At 40.9% G+C, this 23,482-nt stretch overlaps 21 protein-coding genes and 1 non-coding gene across 22 annotated transcripts; 15 read left to right on the top strand and 7 right to left on the bottom strand.

Moving 5' to 3' along the window:
- Window positions 1-126: 126 nt before the first annotated feature.
- HK407_01g00220 (uncharacterized protein) lies at window positions 127-2,178 on the bottom strand (the record flags this gene model as incomplete). The annotated part of the gene is made up of 1 exon (XM_060420025.1): window positions 127-2,178. One exon carries the CDS (start codon window positions 2,176-2,178, stop codon window positions 127-129), a length of 2,052 nt encoding a protein of 683 aa, XP_060277587.1.
- Window positions 2,179-2,297: 119 nt separating this feature from the next.
- On the bottom strand, window positions 2,298-2,368 carry HK407_01g00210. The gene has a single exon. It is a non-coding gene; the product is annotated as a tRNA-Gly (tRNA).
- A 313-nt stretch (window positions 2,369-2,681) lies between these two features.
- Window positions 2,682-3,905, top strand: HK407_01g00200 (uncharacterized protein; the record flags this gene model as incomplete). Its single annotated transcript, XM_060420024.1, has 1 exon — window positions 2,682-3,905. The coding sequence occupies one exon, from the start codon at window positions 2,682-2,684 to the stop codon at window positions 3,903-3,905; it is 1,224 nt and encodes a 407-aa protein (XP_060277586.1).
- Window positions 3,906-4,036: 131 nt separating this feature from the next.
- Window positions 4,037-4,447, top strand: HK407_01g00190 (uncharacterized protein; the record flags this gene model as incomplete). The annotated part of the gene is made up of 1 exon (XM_060420023.1): window positions 4,037-4,447. The coding sequence occupies one exon, from the start codon at window positions 4,037-4,039 to the stop codon at window positions 4,445-4,447; it is 411 nt and encodes a 136-aa protein (XP_060277585.1).
- Window positions 4,448-4,662: 215 nt separating this feature from the next.
- On the top strand, window positions 4,663-5,493 carry HK407_01g00180 (putative cell differentiation protein Rcd1; the record flags this gene model as incomplete). Its single annotated transcript, XM_060420022.1, has 1 exon — window positions 4,663-5,493. The coding sequence occupies one exon, from the start codon at window positions 4,663-4,665 to the stop codon at window positions 5,491-5,493; it is 831 nt and encodes a 276-aa protein (XP_060277584.1).
- A 93-nt stretch (window positions 5,494-5,586) lies between these two features.
- Window positions 5,587-6,468, top strand: HK407_01g00170 (uncharacterized protein; the record flags this gene model as incomplete). The annotated part of the gene is made up of 1 exon (XM_060420021.1): window positions 5,587-6,468. One exon carries the CDS (start codon window positions 5,587-5,589, stop codon window positions 6,466-6,468), a length of 882 nt encoding a protein of 293 aa, XP_060277583.1.
- A 122-nt stretch (window positions 6,469-6,590) lies between these two features.
- On the top strand, window positions 6,591-7,175 carry HK407_01g00160 (putative ribosome biogenesis protein BRX1; the record flags this gene model as incomplete). Its single annotated transcript, XM_060420020.1, has 1 exon — window positions 6,591-7,175. One exon carries the CDS (start codon window positions 6,591-6,593, stop codon window positions 7,173-7,175), a length of 585 nt encoding a protein of 194 aa, XP_060277582.1.
- Window positions 7,176-7,540: 365 nt separating this feature from the next.
- On the top strand, window positions 7,541-11,269 carry HK407_01g00150 (chromodomain-helicase-DNA-binding protein; the record flags this gene model as incomplete). The annotated part of the gene is made up of 1 exon (XM_060420019.1): window positions 7,541-11,269. The coding sequence occupies one exon, from the start codon at window positions 7,541-7,543 to the stop codon at window positions 11,267-11,269; it is 3,729 nt and encodes a 1,242-aa protein (XP_060277581.1).
- Window positions 11,270-11,338: 69 nt separating this feature from the next.
- On the top strand, window positions 11,339-11,911 carry HK407_01g00140 (uncharacterized protein; the record flags this gene model as incomplete). The annotated part of the gene is made up of 1 exon (XM_060420018.1): window positions 11,339-11,911. The coding sequence occupies one exon, from the start codon at window positions 11,339-11,341 to the stop codon at window positions 11,909-11,911; it is 573 nt and encodes a 190-aa protein (XP_060277580.1).
- Window positions 11,912-12,013: 102 nt separating this feature from the next.
- HK407_01g00130 (uncharacterized protein) lies at window positions 12,014-12,496 on the top strand (the record flags this gene model as incomplete). Its single annotated transcript, XM_060420017.1, has 1 exon — window positions 12,014-12,496. The coding sequence occupies one exon, from the start codon at window positions 12,014-12,016 to the stop codon at window positions 12,494-12,496; it is 483 nt and encodes a 160-aa protein (XP_060277579.1).
- Window positions 12,497-12,632: 136 nt separating this feature from the next.
- On the bottom strand, window positions 12,633-13,136 carry HK407_01g00120 (uncharacterized protein; the record flags this gene model as incomplete). The annotated part of the gene is made up of 1 exon (XM_060420016.1): window positions 12,633-13,136. The coding sequence occupies one exon, from the start codon at window positions 13,134-13,136 to the stop codon at window positions 12,633-12,635; it is 504 nt and encodes a 167-aa protein (XP_060277578.1).
- A 17-nt stretch (window positions 13,137-13,153) lies between these two features.
- Window positions 13,154-13,876, top strand: HK407_01g00110 (ribosomal protein; the record flags this gene model as incomplete). The annotated part of the gene is made up of 1 exon (XM_060420015.1): window positions 13,154-13,876. The coding sequence occupies one exon, from the start codon at window positions 13,154-13,156 to the stop codon at window positions 13,874-13,876; it is 723 nt and encodes a 240-aa protein (XP_060277577.1).
- Window positions 13,877-13,958: 82 nt separating this feature from the next.
- HK407_01g00100 (uncharacterized protein) lies at window positions 13,959-14,249 on the top strand (the record flags this gene model as incomplete). The annotated part of the gene is made up of 1 exon (XM_060420014.1): window positions 13,959-14,249. The coding sequence occupies one exon, from the start codon at window positions 13,959-13,961 to the stop codon at window positions 14,247-14,249; it is 291 nt and encodes a 96-aa protein (XP_060277576.1).
- Window positions 14,250-14,306: 57 nt separating this feature from the next.
- On the top strand, window positions 14,307-14,756 carry HK407_01g00090 (uncharacterized protein; the record flags this gene model as incomplete). Its single annotated transcript, XM_060420013.1, has 1 exon — window positions 14,307-14,756. One exon carries the CDS (start codon window positions 14,307-14,309, stop codon window positions 14,754-14,756), a length of 450 nt encoding a protein of 149 aa, XP_060277575.1.
- A 152-nt stretch (window positions 14,757-14,908) lies between these two features.
- Window positions 14,909-16,198, bottom strand: HK407_01g00080 (uncharacterized protein; the record flags this gene model as incomplete). Its single annotated transcript, XM_060420012.1, has 1 exon — window positions 14,909-16,198. One exon carries the CDS (start codon window positions 16,196-16,198, stop codon window positions 14,909-14,911), a length of 1,290 nt encoding a protein of 429 aa, XP_060277574.1.
- Window positions 16,199-16,324: 126 nt separating this feature from the next.
- On the top strand, window positions 16,325-16,852 carry HK407_01g00070 (uncharacterized protein; the record flags this gene model as incomplete). The annotated part of the gene is made up of 1 exon (XM_060420011.1): window positions 16,325-16,852. One exon carries the CDS (start codon window positions 16,325-16,327, stop codon window positions 16,850-16,852), a length of 528 nt encoding a protein of 175 aa, XP_060277573.1.
- A 51-nt stretch (window positions 16,853-16,903) lies between these two features.
- HK407_01g00060 (uncharacterized protein) lies at window positions 16,904-17,413 on the bottom strand (the record flags this gene model as incomplete). The annotated part of the gene is made up of 1 exon (XM_060420010.1): window positions 16,904-17,413. The coding sequence occupies one exon, from the start codon at window positions 17,411-17,413 to the stop codon at window positions 16,904-16,906; it is 510 nt and encodes a 169-aa protein (XP_060277572.1).
- A 214-nt stretch (window positions 17,414-17,627) lies between these two features.
- Window positions 17,628-18,659, top strand: HK407_01g00050 (fructose-bisphosphate aldolase; the record flags this gene model as incomplete). Its single annotated transcript, XM_060420009.1, has 1 exon — window positions 17,628-18,659. The coding sequence occupies one exon, from the start codon at window positions 17,628-17,630 to the stop codon at window positions 18,657-18,659; it is 1,032 nt and encodes a 343-aa protein (XP_060277571.1).
- Window positions 18,660-18,741: 82 nt separating this feature from the next.
- HK407_01g00040 (uncharacterized protein) lies at window positions 18,742-19,353 on the top strand (the record flags this gene model as incomplete). Its single annotated transcript, XM_060420008.1, has 1 exon — window positions 18,742-19,353. One exon carries the CDS (start codon window positions 18,742-18,744, stop codon window positions 19,351-19,353), a length of 612 nt encoding a protein of 203 aa, XP_060277570.1.
- A 345-nt stretch (window positions 19,354-19,698) lies between these two features.
- Window positions 19,699-20,214, top strand: HK407_01g00030 (uncharacterized protein; the record flags this gene model as incomplete). The annotated part of the gene is made up of 1 exon (XM_060420007.1): window positions 19,699-20,214. One exon carries the CDS (start codon window positions 19,699-19,701, stop codon window positions 20,212-20,214), a length of 516 nt encoding a protein of 171 aa, XP_060277569.1.
- A 109-nt stretch (window positions 20,215-20,323) lies between these two features.
- Window positions 20,324-21,430, bottom strand: HK407_01g00020 (uncharacterized protein; the record flags this gene model as incomplete). The annotated part of the gene is made up of 1 exon (XM_060420006.1): window positions 20,324-21,430. The coding sequence occupies one exon, from the start codon at window positions 21,428-21,430 to the stop codon at window positions 20,324-20,326; it is 1,107 nt and encodes a 368-aa protein (XP_060277568.1).
- Window positions 21,431-21,913: 483 nt separating this feature from the next.
- HK407_01g00010 (uncharacterized protein) lies at window positions 21,914-23,242 on the bottom strand (the record flags this gene model as incomplete). The annotated part of the gene is made up of 1 exon (XM_060420005.1): window positions 21,914-23,242. One exon carries the CDS (start codon window positions 23,240-23,242, stop codon window positions 21,914-21,916), a length of 1,329 nt encoding a protein of 442 aa, XP_060277567.1.
- Between the last annotated feature and the right edge of the window lie 240 nt (window positions 23,243-23,482).

The following is a 23,482-nucleotide window of genomic DNA, read 5'->3' as shown; positions in this document are numbered from 1 at the left end:
TCACTTGATGCATTCACATACCAAACATCTCAAACCCATTTCATCGAGCCAATCAGCTCCACCACACTCAGGCATCCCAGTACTGTTCTCTACAGCCATCCGCTGATGCACTGTGCTCTAATTATGCTAAATAACATCAGACTGGTTCGATATGTCCAAAAAGTCAGAATAATAGTAGTTCTTATACGCCTGTATCTGATCATGCATCTTTTCCTCATCAACCTTGTCGCTACTCCTTATTTCTTTAAGCTTTCCCTCCAACCTCTCAAATCTTTCCTGCAATGCATCCGTCCTCTTCAGCATCGAATGAAGTGTAGATGTTGTGCGAACAGTCTTTGGAGATGCTACACTACTATCAGACTCAATCTTTTCATCCGTCTCCTTCAAATGCCTTGCATTCTCCATACTTTCAAATGGATCAATCAGCATTCCTCGTTCAATCTTTTTCTCGCCGCTCATCCCCGCATTCGTATGCCGTTGCCGTTGCCTCTGTCCTGCTTCCTTATTGCCAAGCCTCATGCCTTCCTCATTATTCATGCCTACATTTCCATCACGTGTCAAGCTACTGTAGAAGCTTTCAGGGAGATTGATCTTTATTCCGGGATTTGCCAGCTCTCTTTCACTCCTTCCAACAGGCACATTCAATCGAGTGTTTATGTTACTTATTCCGTGCTCCATCGTCTTTCGCTTCCCCATTATATCATATCCATTCTCTACATCTACATTTTCATAATCATTCTCAAGAGTAACAGGCATCAGGCTTTCAAACTTAAGCTCCTCATCATTTCCATATCGCATCCCCCTCTCGGAATTTTTGTTCAGTATAAAATCATCCTCCCCATCATTCACTGTCTTAAAACTCTCATTTCCATTTCCATCGCCATAGCCTTTGCTTTCCTTAGAGTGCCTACCAGCCTTCAGCTCATATATAATACCTTGATACTCCCTGCTCTGCTCTAATAATTTCTCCACTTTGCTCATCAGCTCATTCGTGATTCTGTTGCTTGCTTCAATTGTTTTGCTTCGTTCCTCCTGCAGCCTTAAAACTTCCCCCTTCAACTTATCCGTCATCATGCTCAGGTCCTGCACCTCAATCCTCTGCTTCTCATTGATCTCCTTCTGCTGGTTGCTTCTGCGCTTATACTTGTTTAATCTTTTCAAATAACTCCTATCCGATGTTTTGCTTGCCTTTTCGTCCTCAATAGCAGTCACCTCATGGTGTGCTTCCGGATCATACTCGGGAATCACAACTCTATTTCCACTATCCCTTATCATTTTTGCTAACTGGCTGTTAAGATACTCATTCTGGCTGTTGGTTGCCTTGTAAAGCTTTTCATAATATGACGTCTTTTCTTTCATTGTTTCCATTTCATTCTCTGCTCTTTTTTCCTTCAGAATCAACTTCGAAAGCTCGGAGTTGCATAGCTCAAGCGCATTGTCCTTTACATCCATTTTCTTTCGAAGTTGCTCATTGATCTTCTCGATCCCAACTAGCCTTTGGCTCAATGCTTCCTTTTCTGCTTCTCCTTGCTTGACCGCTTCCTTCATCTTACCTATCTCTTCAGACCTGCCCTTAATATGCTCCTTAAGAACACATATTTCCTTCTCATACACATCGCACTTTTCAAGCGCCTTCTTTCTCAGCACCTCTAGCTCGTTGTTAATCATTCTGAAGCTATCACAGTTCCTCTTCTCAAGATCTGCCTTCTCCTTCTGCTCTTGCATTTTGCTCTTCTGGTCCCTGATGATTCTACTCAGCTCTTGATTTCCCCGGTTTGCGAACTCAAGATCACTTTCAAACTTGTTTATTCTGATTTCAAGATCAGTCTTCTCTTCAGACAATCGCCTTATCTTCTCTTTATATCCCTCCTCGCTTTGCATCAGCTCGCACTTTTCTTGAGACACTTCCTTCAGAACCCTCATCAAAGATTCGCTCACAAGCGACATCTTAACATCACTGCTCAGAAGAACGTTTTTCAGTCCATCGCAATCTCCAGCAGCAAGGTTTGTGTTGATTTCCGCATACACATTCTGGAGATTTGTCAAAAGGTGTATCAGCAATGAAAGGCTGCACTCGTCTGTCTTTTCGCCATCAGCAGCCGCATTCTTGCTCGGCTGCCTATCAGCAAGGCACAGGAAGCTCTTTATCTCATCATTGATTGCATCGTAATTGTTCATCCAAGGGACACCGTGATGCAAAGAAAGTATGTGTTTGTAGCATTGATTAGCAGCTACAGCTACGCCAGTCACAACACAGTCTGTGACATATGCAAGATGCACAGAAACACAGTGCAAAATGCGATGTCCGGGAATCGAACCCGGGCCGACAGCTTGGAAGGCTGTTATCATACCACTTGACCAACAACGCTCAACAACTTCATGTCTATACAATCGTGAACATCCACCCATCCACACAATCGTCAACATCGACAATACATCCTGCATGCCCACCATTACAATACACATCTCTGTGCAATGCTTTATATACAATCTCATCGTACACCATTTATTACTACTTCATGTATTTCCATGCCAAATGCCACTTTGCTCTTCCTGATCCATTTACCATTCATCATCTTTGAAACACTCCTCATACCAAAACAGAAATTACCTTGCCATACATCTGATTGAGCACACCCTCGTTTGATTAAACATATATATTTTTGTTGCAGAAAACACGCATGGAGGAGTTCAAGAAAGAAAGAACTTTTCATGATGCATGGGCATTCATCCTGTACGTCATTCTCACACTTACAACAAGCGTCACGCTCGTGAAGATTTCCTCGGGCATACCATTCGATGCAAGCATCATCCTCCCAGGCCTGTCGGTAAATGTTGGCATCATGCTTTTCATGCTTACCCTGATATACTTGGGATTTAGATATGCTGCCGATGGATTGATATTCACTGTACATGTCTTTGTTCCAATAATAGTGCTTATTGCATCAATATTAACAGAGAACCTAACAGTGATCTTCATTTCTGCAGCACTGACGTGTGTTTCCTTACTGTTCTACTTCTGGAGTATCAAGCCTGTACTTCCACTCATGACAGTATCAATTCAGACTGGTGCAAAGATAATCTCTGGAAACTTGTTCAAGTGCATCCTGCTGATCATGCTCTCTGTATTCATTATCATATTCCAGGGAGTGGTGTTCACCGGCGTTGTTGGACAAGGAGCAGACGGAGCAGTAACCCTTTCGGTCATCCTGTTCATCCTCAACAATACATGGACATTCTTCAATATTATGTATCTAGTACAGACAATAGTGTCCGGCTTGGTGATTGGGCATCTCGTGGACGGAGAAGGATCGTTTGCAGAGGCATCACGCAATGGACTGATGGCTCTTGGAAGCATCTCGTTTGCAGGGCTAGTCATCAGCATAATCACCACTGCAAAGATGATTGTCCAAAGAAACATGGATAGAAACAGAGAGTCTGGCTCAGGAAACATTCTCAACGCCATAGTGCTTGTGATTCTAAGCTCACTCGAAACATTGATAAACACGGCAAATGAGCTGGCATTCCCATATCTTGCATTGCACGGCACAAACTACAGAGATTCCATGAGCGGAGCATTCAACTTGATCCAGGAGAAGCAGGGGATTACTTTGCTGACGAACATAGCAATGGAAAGGGTTGTTATGTTCTGTTGCATCCAGTTTGTGTGCGTTCTGATCTATGGAGACTTGCTTCTGTTCAAAGCATTATCTATCGACAAAATTTCTGATTCTATGCTAACGACCATTGCAGCAATCGGAATCCCTGTGATTGTGTTTACATATAACTTCCTCTCTGTGTTTTCGTCATCGACTCTTGCATTAATATACACATACATTGAATCTCCATTGATGGTTGAGAAGGCTGAACCTGAGTTTGCACAAGCCATGGAGAGTGCTAAGTAACGGTTGCTAATTAAATGGAATTACCTATTGATATATCTATGCATTTAGCTGACTGATGTGGATACGGATACGGATGTCTAAGCACACTAAATATTCGAAATTGAGTTATCTTGTTTGTTTTTATTCCTGGGATGAAAGAAAGCAAGAATAGCAACGACGAATGCCATGAGTTCTATGAAGACGAAGCAATACACAAATATGTACAAATGCTGAACAGTGTGGAGACGATCTGGAAAGATAGGCGCAGAGTCATGAGCATGCATTTTGGCGAGCTTTACATCTACAACATAGATGATCTGGAGGATAAGTCAGCAACAGTCAAAAGGCTCATCAATCGAGAAGTATCGTATCCAAATGCATTTCTTGCTTCTTCTCTGGGATTCAACAAGACCACATGGAGCAGGGATTATGAAAGGACGCTGAGGGAGATTGGAGTCGATAAGCGCCCAGTGCACACAACCTTGAGGACAATGCTATTGTTTGAGAAACTCAAATGGCTAGTTGTATCGTATCATGAAATGAAGAACAAAAGACGGGGCTAGAAGGAGAGGATGCAAGGCTATTGCCTACAATGTCAATGTATCGGCCATTCGATTGAAGTTGGCATTTGTAGAGTCTGTAAGGATTGATAGCGAAGATACAACATAGCTGATTATTGCAAAGAACGCATATAATAAATAAGATTCAATGCACGATGCATTTGTATGTCTATGCTTGAGATGTGATTGGAACTTTAAACTTAAACCCATTGAAAGTGATGTTTGCAGGTGTAGGTACAGAATGCTCGAGGCAACGATTGATTGAGATCTGTGAGGAGCTTGTAAGCAACAGAACGATTTACAAAAGACTCGAAGATCTGTTTGAAGAGCTCAGGAAGTCGCCGGAGATGGCTTTTGATGTTTGGAGATACGATGCAATGCCTATCTTTCTTCTGCAGGAGGTGATTGCACCGTACACAATTATCAACACAAACAAGTTTTCAGAGGAGAATAGCTCAAGGCTGTGCATGGTTTTGAACATCCTGCAGATACTTGTTGGCGACATCCAAGTAAAGCATGTGTTTGTAGATGCAAGGTTTCCATATTACATATACAGATATCTTATGATATCAGACATTGATTCGAGGCATGAGGTTCTGAGGATTTCATCACTAGGAGTGATTGCATCTTTACTGAAGAACGGGGACCATTATGTGTACAAGCACTTGAAAATGACAGAGATTGTTCCTCTTCTTCTGAAGATCATTGACATTGGGCCGGAAGAGTCGCAACTGCTTTCAGCAAATGTGTTTACAGCAATCATAGGAAATGATGATGGCCTGAGCTATGCATGCCAGACATTTGACAGGTTTTCTGCAATTAACATGATGTTCAACTCATTGGCATCGCAATCTGTCGGGCTGAGGTCTGCTGAGCTACTAAAGGCAGTGCTGAGGGTGTACATAAGACTCTGTGCAAAACCGCACATCCGAACTCTTTTGAGTTCAAAAAGGCCTGACGGGCTGTTCTCTGCAGAGGCTGAGCGGTTTGTGTCATCTGATTCTGAAGCCAAAGGACTATTCAGGAAGTTTGTTGAGCTGCTGGGGTGATGAGGAAGATAGATGCCGAGGCGAATAAATTTATTGTCTGTTAATGATTTGATTGCAAGAAGCCAAAAAAAAATGCAGAAGTGTCCCTTTAAGATGGTAGGTCTGTTGGTGAAATATGAAAAGCCCAAGGGAGATGCAGCAAGGATTGAGAAGGAATACTTGGGCAAAAGAAGGATTACGAGGCTGTATAGTAAAGAGCAGCTTAAGAATCCTTGGGGAGTTGATTTGTATCTGCTGCTCGACCTTGACATGTATAGAACGAAGAAAATACCGAAGAATGTTCTTAGTCATGTGGTGAAGGCAAAGACGTATTTGTATCATCCTGATTTGCCAGACGGAGGCAACGAGGCTTTTGCATTGGTTAAGATGGCGAGTGAGATACTCGGGGATGTAAGGCTACGATTGATATATGATTCGAATTTTTTTGACGATACGATTCCGGAAGATAAGATATACTATAGCGATGAGTTTTTCCGTGTGTTTGGGGAGTGTTTTGAGAGGAATGGGAAGTTTAGTGTGCGGCAGCCGGTTCCCCAGCTGAGTCCCGATAACGACATGAAGTCTGTTGAGGGGTTCTATGAGTTCTGGAACAACTTTAAGTCGTGGAGGACGTATGAGGATCCAGAAGAGTTTTATAGAATGAGTGTGCGGGACAGGTCGCAGTATTCGATGAATAATCAGGAGCAGATGAAGCAATCGAAGAACAGGGATATCCTGCGGATCAAGAAGCTTGTGCAGATTGCAAGAAAGAGGGATCCAAGAATGGGGAAAAGCATTATGCAACAGGTTATGGAGATGAACATGAGTGAGTGGAGCAGCCAGGAGATTGCAACGTTGAAGCGGCTGCTAGCGTTGTTTAATAAGGCGTCGAAGAACAAGTGGGAGGTGATTACGGAGAAGTTGGTGGGAATAACGAAGATCAAGCGTAGTGTTGATGAGGTGATGAGAAAGGGACAGGAGATTGAGAAGAAATAGGCATGGGCGGTTATCTTGATGAGAATGGCTTCATAAGTTAGAGGGGTTTAGAATAAAATGGTGTTCTTGAGAAGATTTGATGATGCTTTTATAAAGTGAAAGATTTGGGTCCCATTAGGGGTATGACAAGCATGATTTTGAGCACAAGAGCAGCGTCTGCAAAGATCCGGTACTTGATGAAGGACATTTCGAAGCTTGTGAAGGTTGAAGAGGAGCACAAGTGGGACATGGGGAACGATTACCACGAGCTTAGGGAGCTGGCGCGGATGAATGAATGCGACTCTGTGATGTTTTTCCAGTCGACGAAGAAGATGGATGGGCTGTGGATTGGGATTTTGGACGGGACGTCTGTTTTTTTCAAGATGCACAATGTGTTTACTGTGCGTGAGTGCAATTTTCCGGTGAATGTGTTTGCAGACTGTGGATATGTTTTGATGTTCAGCAAGGAGTTTGAGGAGATTGAGCATTTGAAGTATGTGAAAGAGGTTGTTGAGCATGTGTTCAAGTCTAATGAGACGAAGGACAAGGCGTTGTGTTTTTTCCATCTTGATGGGATGATATGGGTTAGATGCTACAAGATTGGAGAGGAAATGGAGGAGGTTGGGCCGAGGGTTGTTCTTGAGGTAGTGAAGGTATTTGAGAAGTGTTTTTCGGGCAAGTTTTTGTATAAGGCGGCTAAGGAGCACACAGATGGAAAAGCAGATTAAATGATTTTTGCAAGTATGTGTTGGCGATACTGGAATTGGTTTGATGAATAAATATTGTGGGAGATTTAATTTACTGGCTGATAAGAGAGATAGATGACAAAGTGGAGAAAAGACGAAATGAAAAGGAAAATGTTAATGTAAAAGCAAGCAGAGAGTGTGAAGATGAGCACAAAGCACTGATGAATATAGTGGTGTTGGCTGAATGTAAACTTAGTGTATGATTGTGAGTTCAGGCATGTATATGATGTATTTTGATGAAAGCAAAGATGTAAAGGAGGACTTGGATGTGCAGTGATGCAAGTAGATGCAGGCACAGTGATAAGGTCTGAGTAAATTTAAAAGCAAAAAAACAAAACCCTCAACACATGAGTTCCAAGAGTGAAAGTGTAGCAAGCTCGGTTAGCAGCTGTGATGAGTCGAGCGAGAAGGAGGTGATACCAAGAAAGCGTGGAAGGCCTCGTAAGAACGACGGGATGCCAGGGAGGCAGGCGCGGCAGAGAGTGAATCCGATGCTTTATCAGTCTCCTCTTGGGTATCAATACATGGCACCATCGGGGGTGATGAGAGTACCTGTGCAGTATGGATTTGAGAATAGATTTGATTTTAAGCATGGGTTTGGAGGATATTCGCATGGTACAGAGATGAAGATGATGCATGAGATGGAAGAGAGGAGGCCTGCAAGGAGTAGCGGCAGGGAAAGGATGGAGGAAAGGAATGTGTATGTGCCTGAGAAGAGGCAGAAGCGATGTGCGGCGATGGTTCGACGAATTACAGCAGCTGACAGCGAGAGCAGCGTTAGTGAAGAGAGTGAGGAAGAGTCTGACGATGGGATTGAGAAGCTTTTGAAGTATGACGATGAGAATGAGAAGTATTTTGTGAAGTTTCGCAACAAGAGCTATCTGCACTGTGGCTGGGTATCGAAGGAGGAGATAGTGGCGACGAAGATTGGGGCAATGAAGGTAAAGAAGTTCAAGGCGATGGAGGTGCCGTTCAACCCGGACTTTCTGAAGGTGGACAGGATACTGCACGAGGATTATGATGGGGAGAAGGTATTTTTGGTGAAGTGGAAGGGGCAGCCGTATGAGCTATCGACGTTTGAAACTGCAGAGAATGTGACGAAATGCGAGCTATTTGAGGATGAGCTGCGGAAGTACAGGGATAGGAAGAAGATGCGGAATATGAGGGTGGGGATTGATTGGAGGCCGCCAAGAGAGAATTTTATCAAATATGAGGAGTCGCCGATGTTTAAGGGAGGGAACCGGCTTCGGGAGTATCAACTAGAGGGGCTGAACTGGCTGCTGAACAGGTGGTATTACCGGCAGAGCTGTATTATGGCGGATGAGATGGGGTTAGGAAAGACTGTGCAGTCTGTTACGTTTATTAATACGCTTTTTACGAAGTATGAGTATAGTGCGCCGGTTCTGATAGTGACGCCTCTTAGCATTATTCCGCATTGGGAACGGGAGTTTGAGGCATGGACGGATTTGCGAGTGCTGAAGTATCATGAGAGCAGGCCGGGGAGGGCGTTAATTGCGGAGTATGAGTTTGTGCTCCGGAAGAACAATCTTGAGATCAGGCTATTTGATGTGCTGATTACTACGTATGACACGGTGATGGCGGAGCAGGAGCATCTGAGCCAGTTTTATTTTTCAGTTGGGATATTTGATGAAGCGCATCGGCTGAAGAATTCGAAGTCGAAGGCAGCAAGTGTGCTAAGGACGCTGAAATTCAATCACAAGGTGTTGCTGAGCGGAACCCCGATACAGAACAATATTTCTGAGTTGTGGTCGTTGCTTAACTTTATTGATCCAGGGCGGTTTTCGAGCCAGCAGAGTTTTCTGGATGAGTTTAAGATGGAGAACATCAACGATGTTGAGAAGCTTCAGGGGCTATTGCGGCCGTTAATGCTGAGAAGAATGAAGGAGGATGTCGAGAAGAGTATACCCTCGAAGGAGGAGACGATCATTGAGGTTGCACTGACGATGATACAGAAGCGGTTTTACAGGGCGATTCTTGAGAGGAATATTGAGTTTCTGACGAAAGGAGGGAAGGAGTCAGCGCCGAATCTGCTGAATGTGATGATGGAGTTGCGTAAGTGCTGCATTCATCCGTACCTGATCAAGGGAGCCGAGGAGCAGATTCTCAGTGGGTATGTGAAGAAGAAGAAGGAGAAGAGCAAGAGCGAAGGAGAGAATGAAGTGCCGGCCGTAGTGGAAAGGATAAGTGTTGAAGGGGAGAACCATGACGGAGGGCTGATTGGGGATATTGATGAGTATTATAAGGTGTTTATACAGAGCAGTGGAAAGCTTGTTCTTCTTGATAAGCTTCTTGGGAAGCTGAAGGAGGGGCACAAGGTGCTTATTTTTTCGCAGATGACAAGGTGCCTGGATTTGCTTGCGGAGTATCTTACGTATAGAAGATACAAGTATGAGAGGATTGATGGCGGGGCGAGGACTGAGAACCGGCAGGCAGCGATTGATAGGTTTAGCGACAAGGAAAGCGATGTTTTTGTGTTTCTGCTGAGCACACGTGCAGGAGGAGTGGGGATAAACCTGACGGCAGCGGACACAGTGATTATTTTTGACTCTGATTGGAATCCTCAAGCAGATCTGCAGGCACAGGCTAGATGCCATAGAATTGGGCAGACGAGTGAGGTGAAGGTATACAGGCTGGTGACTGAGAATACTTATGAGAGGGAGATGTTTGACAAGGCAGGGCTGAAACTGGGGCTTGACAAGGCGGTGCTACAGAAGATGACGTTTGAGGAGCAGAAGAATGAGAAAACAAGGAAGAAGGATGCGATTGAGGTGCTTCTTCGTAAGGGAGCATATGGGGTTCTTATGGAGACGGATGATGCATCGAGCAGGAAGTTCTGTGAGGAAGATATTGATCAGATTCTGGAGAGACGAACGAAGATAGTGAAGCATTGTGACGGAGGAAATGTGTTTTCGAAGGCTTCTTTCCAGGTTGAAGAAGATGTTGATGATCCTGATTTCTGGGAGAATCTCCTGAGCAAGAAGAGATTCGAGGAGAGTGAAGGAAGGGTGCGAAGGCAGATGAGACGGCTTGCAAGGGAAGGAGGGCTTTCTAGGGAGGAAGTGAGTGAGATTGATGAGCTGCTGAAGATGGAGCTTGAAGACAAGGATGAGAATGTGTTTTATGAGAATGAGTGTTTGCTGATATTTCTGGGTGTGTTGAGGCATGGGCTGCGATCTGTTGGGCTTGATGTATTTAGGAGTGAAGGCGGAGCTGTTGGGGAAGGGGTTGTTATTGAGCAGAGTAAGCGTTTTAGAGAGACTGAGGGGCATTTCAAGTATATTATGAAGTACAATGTTGATCAGTTGCAGAGTTCGAAGGTTAGATCTGACTTTTGCGACGGGATTGGCGAGTTTCTGGTTGATAACTATGACCCGTCGCTGTTTTCGAAGTTTGAGCCTGTGTATAAGAAGTATGGGGAGAGGTTTTTGCTGCGGGTACAGGCAGTGATGATGCTTGCATCGCTTGTGAATACTGAAGATCTTGTTGTTGAGAAAGTAAGAGGATGGAGCAGTGAGGATGACAGAAGGCTTGTTGAGCTTGTGCTCGGGTATGGATATGATTGCTATCCGGAGATGGTGAACAACAAGAGTGTTGACGACATGAACCAAAGGGTCCGAAAGATTATTTCGACGCTTAGCAGGAAGAAAGAGATACGTGAGAATGATAACCTGTTTCATAAGGCAATAATGAATTTTGGAAAGATCACTGGGGACAATCGGGAGAGTGTGGAAAGGTTTTTGGGAGACAAGAGTATAGAGGGGCTTGAGGAGACCATCAATGGAATAGTTGAGGCGACCAAGAAGCATAAGTTGAATAGTTCTGAGGTAGAATGCCTTGATAGAATGGTATGGTTTGATGGGGTTAGGGAGATGGAGAAGCTTCCTAGCCTGAAGAGGGGTATGCTGCCTAAGAATTGGAATGTAGATATGGTTTATGGCTTGAGGAATGAACTACTGAGGAGTGGGCTTGCGGCATGTATGGAGAAGTATGATGTTGGCGAGGAGCTGCTGGTGAAGAAGTTTGAGGCGTTGTTTTCTTGCAGTCGGACTGCGTAAATAAAGATGTTTCTAAGGGATTTGATTGTGAATGGCAATATGTGAATGAATGAGTGATTTTACCCTTTTATGAATGCTGGTAAGTATTTGATTGTTTTTGATATAAATGGGACGTTGATAAAGAAATGTCGTAAAGGCAAAAGTGAGCCAAAGGAGTATGAGCAGAAGGGAAGAATGCCTGACAAAGTAACAAGCAAGTTTATTTTGTATGAAAGGCCTCTACTTGGCGTTCTTTTGAAATTTTTGAAGACGCATGAAGTGAGTTATATTTTGTGGACTACGGGAATGGAGGCCAATGCAAAGGTTCTTGTGGATTATCTTGAGAGTCTAGGATTTGACGAACATATTGGCTGGTATTCTCAGATTGATTGTAAGGCAGGGAAATGCAAGGTTGACTCAGATGCGAATCTTTGGATAAAGGATCTTGATATGGTTGCAAGGAATCATGGGTTTGATGTTGAGCGGTGCATTCTTGTTGACGACAGCGTGGACAAGTCTATCTATGACCAGAATCTGATATGCTGCAAGGAGTATAATCCTGGAGAGGACGATGATGGGATATTTGAGATATGCAGGCATTTGGATGATTTTCTTGGGTGCACTGAGGAGTGCATTGTGAAGAAGATCCAGAAGGCTGCATGAATCTTAGCAATGTTGCTTGCGATTACTTTGAAATGAGCAATAGCGGATGGTAAAATATTTGGAGTGAATCTGAGATATTTAAATGAGGGATACAACCGCTGCATGAACAGTGAGAGGATTGAGGAGATAGAGAAGCTTTTAGTGAAGGATAAGGAGTGGAGGCATATGGGAGAGGTTGACAAGACCAAGAGGCCTAAAGACAGTTTGCTAGCGCAGAAAGAGATTGATTTTAGGCAAGGGCCACCGCTTGTTCCGTTTTCATCGAAGCAGAATGATGAAATTGAAAGAGTCACGCTGAAGAGGATCCGAGAGGGTACGTTTGACAACTATGAGTACAAAATCAAGCAGGTGATCGAGGTTGTGGATGATGTTGACTCGGTTGAATGTGAAGAGGCGAATGACATTATTGCGTTGTATAATGAAATTGAGGGCGATTTGATGAAGATGGTTGACTTTGGAAACAATGGATTTGTTCCGGATGCTGAGGTGAGGAGTGTAAGGATTGAGGAAGCAAGGATGGGCAAAAAGAAGCAGAGCATATCGTGTCTGGATAAGATCAAGAATGTTACAGTTATAAGGAAGTGAGATGTGTAGACCGACAGTAGGATAGCTTATACAGATATGTGGTGAGGGTGCAAAAGCAATAAGAATCTGTAGAATGTTAGATTTTGAAGCTATAAGTGTGTTACTAATAAATATGATTAGTGAAGATGAATGAATTTTATTTTTGCTGGGAGTCATCTTCTGAAGAATGTGAATCATCGATGTAATGTTTTGAGGCATGCCTAGTTTTAGAATCCAGAAGCTTCATGAGATCCTCGGCCGGCATATGCGAGATGTCTTCTCTGGAGATTTTAAAGTCGTCTGAATCCAAACTGTGTTCAGAAGCATAGCTCGAGCTGTTTTCATTACTGGGATCTGAACTGCAGATTGAAGAGTCTTCGTCTTGTATGAAGCTAGGCGTGTTTGATGCAATGCTGCTATTGTTACAGACGCAACAGTCTTGCTGGATGTCTTTGCAATTGCATTTGTGATCGATTGGCTGAGGCATGTCTTCGTATATTGGGCAAAGATCGTTTATTGCAGACTCCGATGTTTGCAGGATGTGTAGACACAGATCTTCGATCTGGTAGTACACCTGTTCTGGTGAGAATCCTTGAAGATGCAGCTCTTGATGCTTGTGCTTGGCAGAAATTTTTTCGAATTCCTCTGTTAAAACTTGCATGATTTTCAAGCCCTGAAATGGGTAAGATTTCAAGAAGAACCAGAGAGTTGAAGAAGAAGCAGCGGCAGCCTATTGTCAAGCTTTCTCTCAGCTATCCGTTGATAAAAGACGTGGAAGAGGGAGAGGTAATTGACATTGTGCATGAGAGGGGCCGAGGCGTGCCTATTGCGATTTTGAGCTTTAAGGAGCACGATAGCTTTGTTGTTGCGACTGAAGGGATCCGAACTGGGCAGAAGATCATGATTGGAGATGATGCGCCTGCCTTGATTGGCAATATTACTAAGGTTAAGAATGTGCCTGAAGGAATGGCAATTAACTCTGTCGAGCGTGCTTATGGGGACGGAGGGTCGTTTTCTATGGTGAATGGAAGCTATACGCTTGTTGTCAATCACAGGAAGGAGAGCAATGAGACGATGATAAAGATACCGTCTGGGGAGAAGAGGCTGATTAGTAGCGAATGCAGGTGCATTGTAGGAGTTGCTTCTGGAGGAGGTATCCATGATAAGCCCCTACTGAAAGCGTCTGTTGCACATTACCGAGCAAAGGCCCGTGGACTTGTGTTCCCAAGGGTTAGAGGAGTGGCAATGAATCCTGTTGATCACTTGCATGGAGGAGGAAATCATCAGCATGTTGGAAAGCCCACAACGGTTTCAAAGAGGGCGCCATTTGAGCAGAGGATTGGACTTGTTGGAGCCAGACGTACTGGCCGTGCATGTGGATCAAAGAAGAATCTTCATTAAAGTCTTGAGTGATATTTGCGGTATGTTTTGGTGCATGCAGGAAGTATTTTGGTAGAAAGTGTGTTTTTAGCCCATGAAAAAAATGTATGATGATGTGCATGAAGAAGACGCAAATGAGGATGAGGGGCAGATGCTTATTTCAAGGCTAGGCACACTGAGGAATATTTCTATAGACATGACTAAAGAAATAGAGAAACAGAATAAGAAAATGGCGCAGCTGGACCAATCATTCCAGCTTTCGTTAAGCAGGATATTTGCAACAATCAAAAGTGTTAAGAGCTCGTCTCCGAAACGATTTAGATTATGGATCTACTTTATATTTGGAGGACTGCTGCTTTCTCTTTTGTTTTTTGTGTTGTTCATTGCTCTTTGATTCTACATGAGAAGTATATGACCAACAAATATAGAATAACTGTGGAGAAGGGCTGTGATGTTTTGCATTGCATGCCAGAGGAAGTTTAACACAAAGAAGGCATACAAAGCTCATGCTGAAACAGATTCTCATTTGAAGCATGAAGATGAGTATAGTAAAAACAAAGGTTTGGTGGTTGAGAGGAACACAAGCAATTTTATTACGGACTTTCAATCGTATATATCTCAGATTCCGGAGTACAAAGAGATGGGACAGGTTTATAAAGAGTATCTGAGCAAAAGCCGGTTTCGAATTGAGGGCACGCGATTCAAAAGCATAGAGGAAGTGATAGAGAGGATATGCAGCGGGATATCTGTTTGCAGGGAAGATGGAAAGATTCTTGTCAAGCAGTTGCCCAAAATCGATGCCAACGCATTGAAAAGAATGCCGCTTCTTAATTTGGAAAGACTTGCACAACCTTTCAGAATACGTGTTGTTGATAGGAAGAAAATAAGAAGATTGCTGTAATATCTATAATTTATTATTGTTAAGGCATCAAAGAGGCAGTGCCTTTATGATGCTCATTCCATAAAGCACACGACGAATGTGATCTATACAAAGTATGTTCATTCTTATATGATAACATAAATAAAAAATGAATATAAATTGTTTAAAGGCTTCTATATGACCTCAAGCTCCAACCTCTTGAACAGGATGCTAAATTTCTGGAGATACTCGTTCTCCATCCTGTGAAGCATGTCTCTAGCATATATGTATGTATATCCTTTTTTGTTAACAATAAAGAAATCAATCTCTGAGCGTACTTCTACGTAATTGACATTGCTTTTCTTCATGTGCTTGATTATACCAAAGATGAAAGCTTCTAGCCGATCAAAGTTTGCCATAGACAGATATCCCACTGTCTTTTGCACGCAATACAAGCTTCCTTCATTGATTGTTCCAAACTTTATTGTGCTTTTAGAATTTGCCTTTTTAGAAATTCTTTCCTTCTTGGGCAAGCAGTCCAGCCTTGAGTCTACAGCACGACTTTCGATAAAGGATTCTTTTATTCCATCCTCTTCGATAACAATCCATGGCTTGATGGTCTGTACACTCATTGTGCTCGCATTGTTATTTTCACTATTGCAGAAAAGCTTCTTTATCTTTGATATTACGTAGTCAAATACTCCTTCTCCATCTTTTACGTCTTTGTATGGCCTAGAATGAAGATTCTCTGCTTCAACCTCTGAAACGCTAGACATCATATCTATCATGCAGCTATCGCTAATGTTCATGCCAATCTCGTTGATTCCATCATAAGCACTTTCATTCATGTCATGCCTCAGCGAATAGATGTCTTTTTTTGGAAAGCCATCAATCTGATTCACCTTTACATCATTCAGTCTAGGCGATAACACTGCATTTCTACTGGTTTTCGTCTTCCAGGGCTTATCACTGTCCTCATCCGATCCAAGCAGCTTTCCATATTGAGCAAAATCTTTGAATCTGAATGGCGCATCATCTGAAACACACGAATTCTCCACAACCGCTCCCAATATCACAGGCGGATTCAACAACATATTCTCAGATGTTTGGCCGTTGATGCATGCTACGACACAAAAGCTGCATATATCCTTGTCCCATCTTGATAGACAGCAGTGAAAGTTTCCAAATCGCAGTATTGCAAAATCAATGATCCTTGCATTCAAGAATCTTCTTGCAACGTTCTTCAAATTGGCTTTCTTGCTCTTCGACTTGTATGTTATCTTGCTTTCTGGCGTGTATATAACTGATCCTGCTGGATTACGAACCATCATGACGAGTCCTTGGTTTGTCTTTGATATAGCCTTCACGACGCTGTTATTCTTCAGAAATCGAGAGCTTCTAAACAGATTGTGTGTGTCCGATAGTGGAAGCATGTCCTTCCCAAAAAACTTGAACTCGTACGGATCGATTTCGTTCGGAAGCATTAGGGTTGGCTCATCAATTATTTTTATTCTTATGGAATCACGGGGAGATTGTCAAGAAAGGAAATACGGGGTACAGTTAATTTCAAAAGTCTGTTGGTGCATTTTACATCTGGCCAAGCTAAGCACATGGATTGGACGCCATCACAAGCAACAATACGATTGGTAAACATGATGTTTAAGCAAGCCACGTCGCATGCAATTATGGCCGAGGAAACCTCTACATCCACTAGCAAAGCGGCACAGAACGACAACAGCGATTCCAAAGCCAAGGAAGCATCCGATCTCCAAGAATCAAGCAGTAGCAGTTCAGACTCGAGCACATCAATAAAGACATCGAAGCCTAAGGCAAGCAGTGCAAAAATAGAAGACGGTCCAAAAATCATTGTGCCAGTTTTTGAGCAGCGAGAGGCGCTGGATGAACAAATAAAAAGCCAGATAATAATTAATCTGTCAAAATTCACAGACAAAAGCCCGCCTACAAAAATTTCAGAGTCACTCAAGAGTATGCTTGACAGCAAATTTGGAAAGGGCTGGTGTGTGTTTGCAGGTGCACACTTTTCCGGGAGCTGCACCTTCGAGGAGAAGTATTTTGCACAAATAGCATTTGGCACATACACAATAACTCTTTTTAGGATATTCATTCCCAATCAGTAGAGGCATGCAGTACGAATCGAATATACAGCTAAACTATCTTAGACAACATGTTTAATGTTTTGTCTGCTCAACAACAAGAGAAAAGTGAACTATTGAGGACATTTTGCTTTTAGTATTAAACTCTGCCACTGTCTTTTCTCGAGTATTAACGTCTTTGAAAAGCACCCCGTCGTCAGAAACCAGGTTGAGAATGCAATCAACAACGGAGACCACTTCTGCACCATTCGTCTGTATTTTAGATACCATAAATCTGTTCTTCTCCATCTCTGTCAAGTAAACACTTTCTGAATCATCATCCGGATGTGCTTTTGTAAGAATGCATTCTATCTGGTTGTCAAGCTTTAGTATTTTGAATGTCATGAGCTGCTTGCATTCATGGCATGTGACACACAGGTTGACTTCTTCATTTTTTTTATTGACATCGTTGTCTTCGCTTGATATCACGACGTTTTTTTCATGCTCTTTACCACATGCGCACCTGATTCTGATTGGATATGACTGTGAGATAAAAACGCCTCTGATATTCTCAAAATCGCCTTGTACAAACACATTAAAACGCATTCAGGGTGTCGTAAAGTTGAATTTATGTTGCTGTCTTCAATTTCTGGTTATGTGAGATTGCGATCTGGCAAATACCTCATTGTTGTTTTCAATTTATGCTTTGCGAATGAAATTTAGGCATGTTTATTGGTATGATATGCATTTGCGAGCGGGGTTTGCGTGGAGCCACAAGTGTATATATTAATAACATTGCAGGGGTGCTCAAATACCTGTGATGGACTGCAATCATCTACTGAAGTTGGGCATGAATGCAAAGAAGCTTTTGGAGAACGGAAAGGGGATTCTTGCGGCAGATGAAACACCTTGCACATTGGGGAAGCGGTTTGCAAAGCTTGGGATAGAAAACAATTCAGAAAATAGGAGACGATTCAGGGAGCTTTTGTTTGGTGCCGAACAAATAGATAAGTACATAAGCGGAGTTATTTTCCACGAAGAAGCGCTTGACCAGGTTGACAAGAATGGATCAAAATTAACAGATGTGCTTCTGAGGAAAAACATTGCTATTGGAATAAAGCTTGACAAGGGATTAATTGACTATAAGCAAAGAGAGAAAATATCTGTAGGATTGGAGGATCTGGATTTGCGATGCAAGTCTCCTGCACTCAAGGGTGTAACGTTTACAAAGTGGCGCTCTTTGTTTTACTTTGACCACGAGATTCCATCGCAGGACTGTATCAATGATAATTGTGAGGTCCTGGCAAAGTATGCAATAACATGTCAGCAGAATGGCCTTGTTCCGATTGTCGAGCCCGAGATCTTTTTTGAAGGAGATTATACAATTGAGAGAGCATTTGAGATGTCTAGAAGGATTTTGAGTACACTAGTGATGTATTTGAATTACGAATCTGTATATATGCCTGGTGTACTGATTAAATCGAGCTTCGTGACTGGAGGCTCAATAAGCAACAGTGAGTATACGCCAAAGAAGGTTGCATATTTGACATTCAAGGCTCTTCTATCGACGATTCCTTGCGCAGTGCCTGGAATTGTGTTTTTGAGCGGAGGGCAAGGGACAGAAAATGCAATGAAGTACCTTAATGCTCTAAACTTAGAGAGAGGATGTAGGACATGGACACTGAGCTTTAGCTTTGCAAGGGCATTTACACAGAATGTCTTGGAAGCATGGGCAGGCGTTGATGAGAATGTGCCTGAGGCACAGCGAATATTGCTTGAGAATGTGCTTATGGCATCGAAAGCATCGAATGGTGAGCTTGAGATGCTTGATACGGGATGCAGTGATCAATAAATGCTCGTTTGCTGTGGTTGTCTAAGCATTTTGATATTTGAATTTCATGTATTGATGAATAATAGTTTTGGAGCATCCCTGAATGAAGGAGGAAAACAAATCTAATGCCAATGATGAGGAAATTATAAGCTATCTGGTACAGAGCGGGTTTACAGAGGCAGAGATCCAAGCTGCTATGAAGGAAACAGGATCTAAAGATATAGACTTTCTTGTTGATTCGATCATAAGTGCAAACCAAAACAAATCGCACAAAGGAGTCAAGCAAGTCAAAAGAGAAAGCACTCCGTCCATTTCGAACGAAATATCGGAGATCCAGAAAAAGCGAAAAGAGACAATGCTGAGGGAGAGAATCTATAAAGAGCAGTTAATAAACCAGATAAAAGCAGATATGGCTGAAAAGCTAGAGCAAGAGCGTATTGAGGATCAGAAGCTACTAAACGAGACGATCGAGAGAACAGAAGACATTTATGACTGCAAGATAAAACTATGGCATGGTGATGGAACATCATCCATTCTTGGGTTTTCAAAAGAAGACACTTTGGATGATCTTTTCTTAGCGATCGAGGCAAGGCTGAATCGAAAAGGATTTAATCTGTTCAGGATGAACCAAACAGTCCCGATTGAAAGGGGATTTAAGAAAATTTCCGAGATTCCCAGTTTGTATCCAAAAGGAGTATTGTTTGTTGACGAATAAATCGAGATCTAGTTTTCTGTATATTATTTGGCATATCTGTGCTCATGGATCGAGATTGATAATTAATCCACAAACAATTAAAACTGAGTAAATTACCCATAGCATGGAAAACACGGAGATAAATGAGGGATGGAGTATACAGGGAGTGGTTCTTGACAGTGTAGTTCTTTCTGTATTGTTTTATTCGTTTTACTGATATTTACGAATCAATTCAATTTTTTAAACAATTTTTTTTCCCCTATAGCCTTTAGCATAACCTGTTTGCCACTATTTGTGCTTTGGATAATCAGTTTAAAGGATAAAATTGTAAAATCTACAAGCATAGCAAAGCGAATTCTATTCTCTATGCTACTTAATTTTCTGGTTATATTCACGATTATGTTTCTCTATGCGTTTTATTCCAGTGTTATGAAAAGCAATTCGCAGAAGCTTTATGGAAAACATAAAAAAACACGAACGTATAACGATGCACATATATTTATGCTTGTACACATTATGGTAACATCTGGAGGCATGGTTCCTGGTCCACTGACTATAAATCGCAATATTGAAGTTTGGATTAATGTTATAGTAGTAGCTATGCTTATGTACTCAATTGTTTATTGTAAAATAGATAAATTTTCTGCCGAGAAATTCTATTTATTCATCATGACTGCAAGTATGCTTGGCACATCTTTATTGAAGATATTTTCACTTCTAAAGTACTTTATTCCCTCACTTCAATCTGAAAAGTGGGATAAACTGGATTTGAAGAGTGATTGGCCTCAAATATCTACATTTGTATTTTCATTTGTAATCTCCATCATCGATTTTTCTGCCGGTAAGAATTTAGAAACTACACATTTAGATCATATTCTGTGAATTAAGAAAATCCTTGCTAATTAGCAAGCCATTAAATACTTAAATTTAGGCCATTTTACTCAACTATTCGCATAGGCTCAAACGTTGATATTTATTTATGAAATAAATACTATATAATATCAGTCTCTTTAACATTACGATAAATGCTGTGAATTTCTTCATGATAAAATAAAGATGCTATTATCAGTAAAAGATAGGTCCATTCGAAAGGTTTTATTCTCTTAAGAATGCTAGATTCACTCTCAAGCCTTTCAATAGGCTCTTTCACAGGGTACCCGTTACAATGCTCTTCAACGCTCTCATTTTTAACTATAGACGTAGAGGCTTTAGATATCTGGCGATCCATAAAATGTACTGCATCAAAAACCAAATCAGTGTCTCTTTTATCCATTAATTCTATTGTTTGTTTAATTATTGACGCGGATAACTGCGGATCAATAGAACATATACTTAAGAAACTATGAATATCATCAAAATGGCGCCAATTATGAATAATCATAATATGCTTATAAAATTCTGCCTTGGAAAACTTCATTTCATTTATAATAGAAAGCAGATTTGTTTCTCTTATTCTTCTTACCAATTGCATCAAAAACAAATATATATTATATTTCATAGATTCTAAATCGTTTTTTTCTTGCTGTAATGAGCATTTTTCTCTGGTGAGCAATTCCTGTTTTTTTATTTTTTCTTCAATTTCAATATAATTTCCATTAACATGTACATTTGCACTGCTTATTAACGATTTTATCTCTTTTATCTTTTCTATCGTGTTTTTTATTTCATTGTCAATCATCTTTCTACATACTGTTTCTGTTTGTATATAAGAATTTATTTCAGCAAGTAACTCATCTTCCCTTTCAGTATTTCTTTTTTTAAACAACTTTCCTATCTTGTTAAAACTCTTAGGAATCACATGCTTCATTTTTTTCATCCATGGCTCTTGATAATCTAAACCTATTGGCTCTTTTGAAATAGCATCGTCTCTATTGTTTAATATCTTTTGTATTTCAAATTTGTATTTTATATCAAATTCTTCAGATTTTGTTATATTTACAGCTTTTTTATCCTCTAACTTCTTCAAATGATTCTCATATAGCTGTATTTTCGAATGATTTATGTAATAAAAATGTATAGTCTTTATAAGAGGTTGCTCTATCCAACTTTTATGATAAGCTTGTTTAGCTTGTGGTTCTTGAATAGATGTATTATTCATTACAATTTTTTTGCATTCCAATTTTACTATTTATATTTAATAAATTTATTTTATTCATATTCATATTCACTGCACATATGCATGCATACATCACACTGATATTTAAAAATCATAGTGGCATCATAGGTCTCCCATTCTGCATATCATATCTTCCCAGGCATTAAGCGCACAGCCCTAAATCTATTTTACTCTTACTCTTGCTATCAGCACATCCTCCACACTGTACAAATGTACATGTCATGCATCTGATTGCTTATTAATCTTTTAACCCACATATACTCATTCAAATCATCACACATACACTATTAACATATTCAATTATTAACTATTAATTTATTCTCATTCCAAATTTCGCATTTCATGCCCATCACTACTACTTATCATTATTACTACTGCAGTATTTCATTACTCTCACATCCACTCCCATACTCTTTATCATCCATCCTGCCATTGCCATTACACATGTGCTCAGTGCAACAATCATCACATTAATCTCATTCTCACATACTCATTCACATTCACTCCTCCATACACACCCATGAATACTCTCACCAGCGCCATCATTACACATCCTCCTATCATCAATCTGTCATACCACACTGGCCTATTTGCACACTTCACATACGTAATCACACTCAGCATCACTGCTACCATCACTACTGTCGTCACTGCTGCCATTACTGCTTGATCATTCATCGCATTCCCATTAATAAGTGCATTCTTTATACTCATTCCTGTAATCAATGCCTCAATCAATGCCACCAACAATATTATTAATATTGCCGTTGTTTCTAGCATCCTTCTCTTCTGTTCTTCTGCAGCTATTAGCTTAACATGCTCTTCTCTTCTTTCTGCCTGTGCCTCTTGCTTTGCTATTAGATTAGCTTGTGCTTGTACTTCTTTGATTGCACACTTTATTATTTTATCAGCTAGTTGTGCACTATTAATTCTCCCCAGTATTTGATTCTGCTCATCCTCCGGTTTATCTATCAACTCATTAACAATATTCTGATTGATCACAAGGTTATCTAATACAGCTTCCACATATTTTTTTGTTAGCCCACTTGCTTCGCTTATCATAATATTAAACAATCTGTTAAGCTTATCAACATCATCAGCTCCATTCAATATACTTACAAATAATTCTGGTTTATCTTTAAGTTTAGAAATCATGTTTCCCAAGTCATTATCATCATCAATGCTCAGCAATATATTCGTCACATATCTATACTTCCCATACGAGCTTACTATCCGACCAATTGTATTCATTACAATTATCTTGTCTTCAACTCCAAGCAACATATATGCTATTTTCTTATACTCAACAGATGCATCTTTCAGCATTGCCAGCAGCTTATCAAGTCTATTCCTATCAAAACTGTTCTTAAAGGCATCATTCAACAATTCATTCCTCTGTTTATCCTCAATTGCATCAAATATTCTTTTCACATCGTCATTTCTTTCATCTGCATTCTCATACCTCTTATTAATACCAACATAGATCAAGGCATCAATTTCGTGTTTATGACCCAGCTGTTTCAGCACCATCTTTATTTCTTCGTCACTCATGCTCAGCAACAAGTTAGGCACACTATCATATCCATACACTCGCCATACTTTGTCTATTTTATATTGCTTGGCTTCGCTTATTATTTCTTGCGTATCGTACATATATACTGTATCCGCTTCAATAGGCTCAAGTTTAGGTTCTTCCATTGACTCGCTTAGTTCAATCAAAAAAGATTTCTTTTGATTATAATCCATTCCATTCATTATGCTCTTCAACGTGCCATCATCAATACTATCAAACATTTATACCATCATTTTACGGATACTCCTGTTATCATACATTGCAAGGGCGTTGCTATTACATCATTACACAGCATACACTGTTACTTTTATTTAATTGTTATTGTTAATTAATTCATAATTCCGTTCGTATATTCTCATTCCGATATACTTCATATTTCCACTGCTATATTAATACACATACACTATTAAAATACTCAATTATTCGCTATTAGTTTATTCTCATTCCACATTTCATATCCC

The sequence above is a fragment of the Ordospora pajunii genome (assembly GCF_021821965.1).
Source record: "Ordospora pajunii strain FI-F-10 chromosome Unknown Cg_01, whole genome shotgun sequence".
NCBI lineage: Eukaryota > Fungi > Microsporidia > Ordosporidae > Ordospora > Ordospora pajunii.
This window is presented reverse-complemented; position numbering and strand designations above follow the sequence as displayed.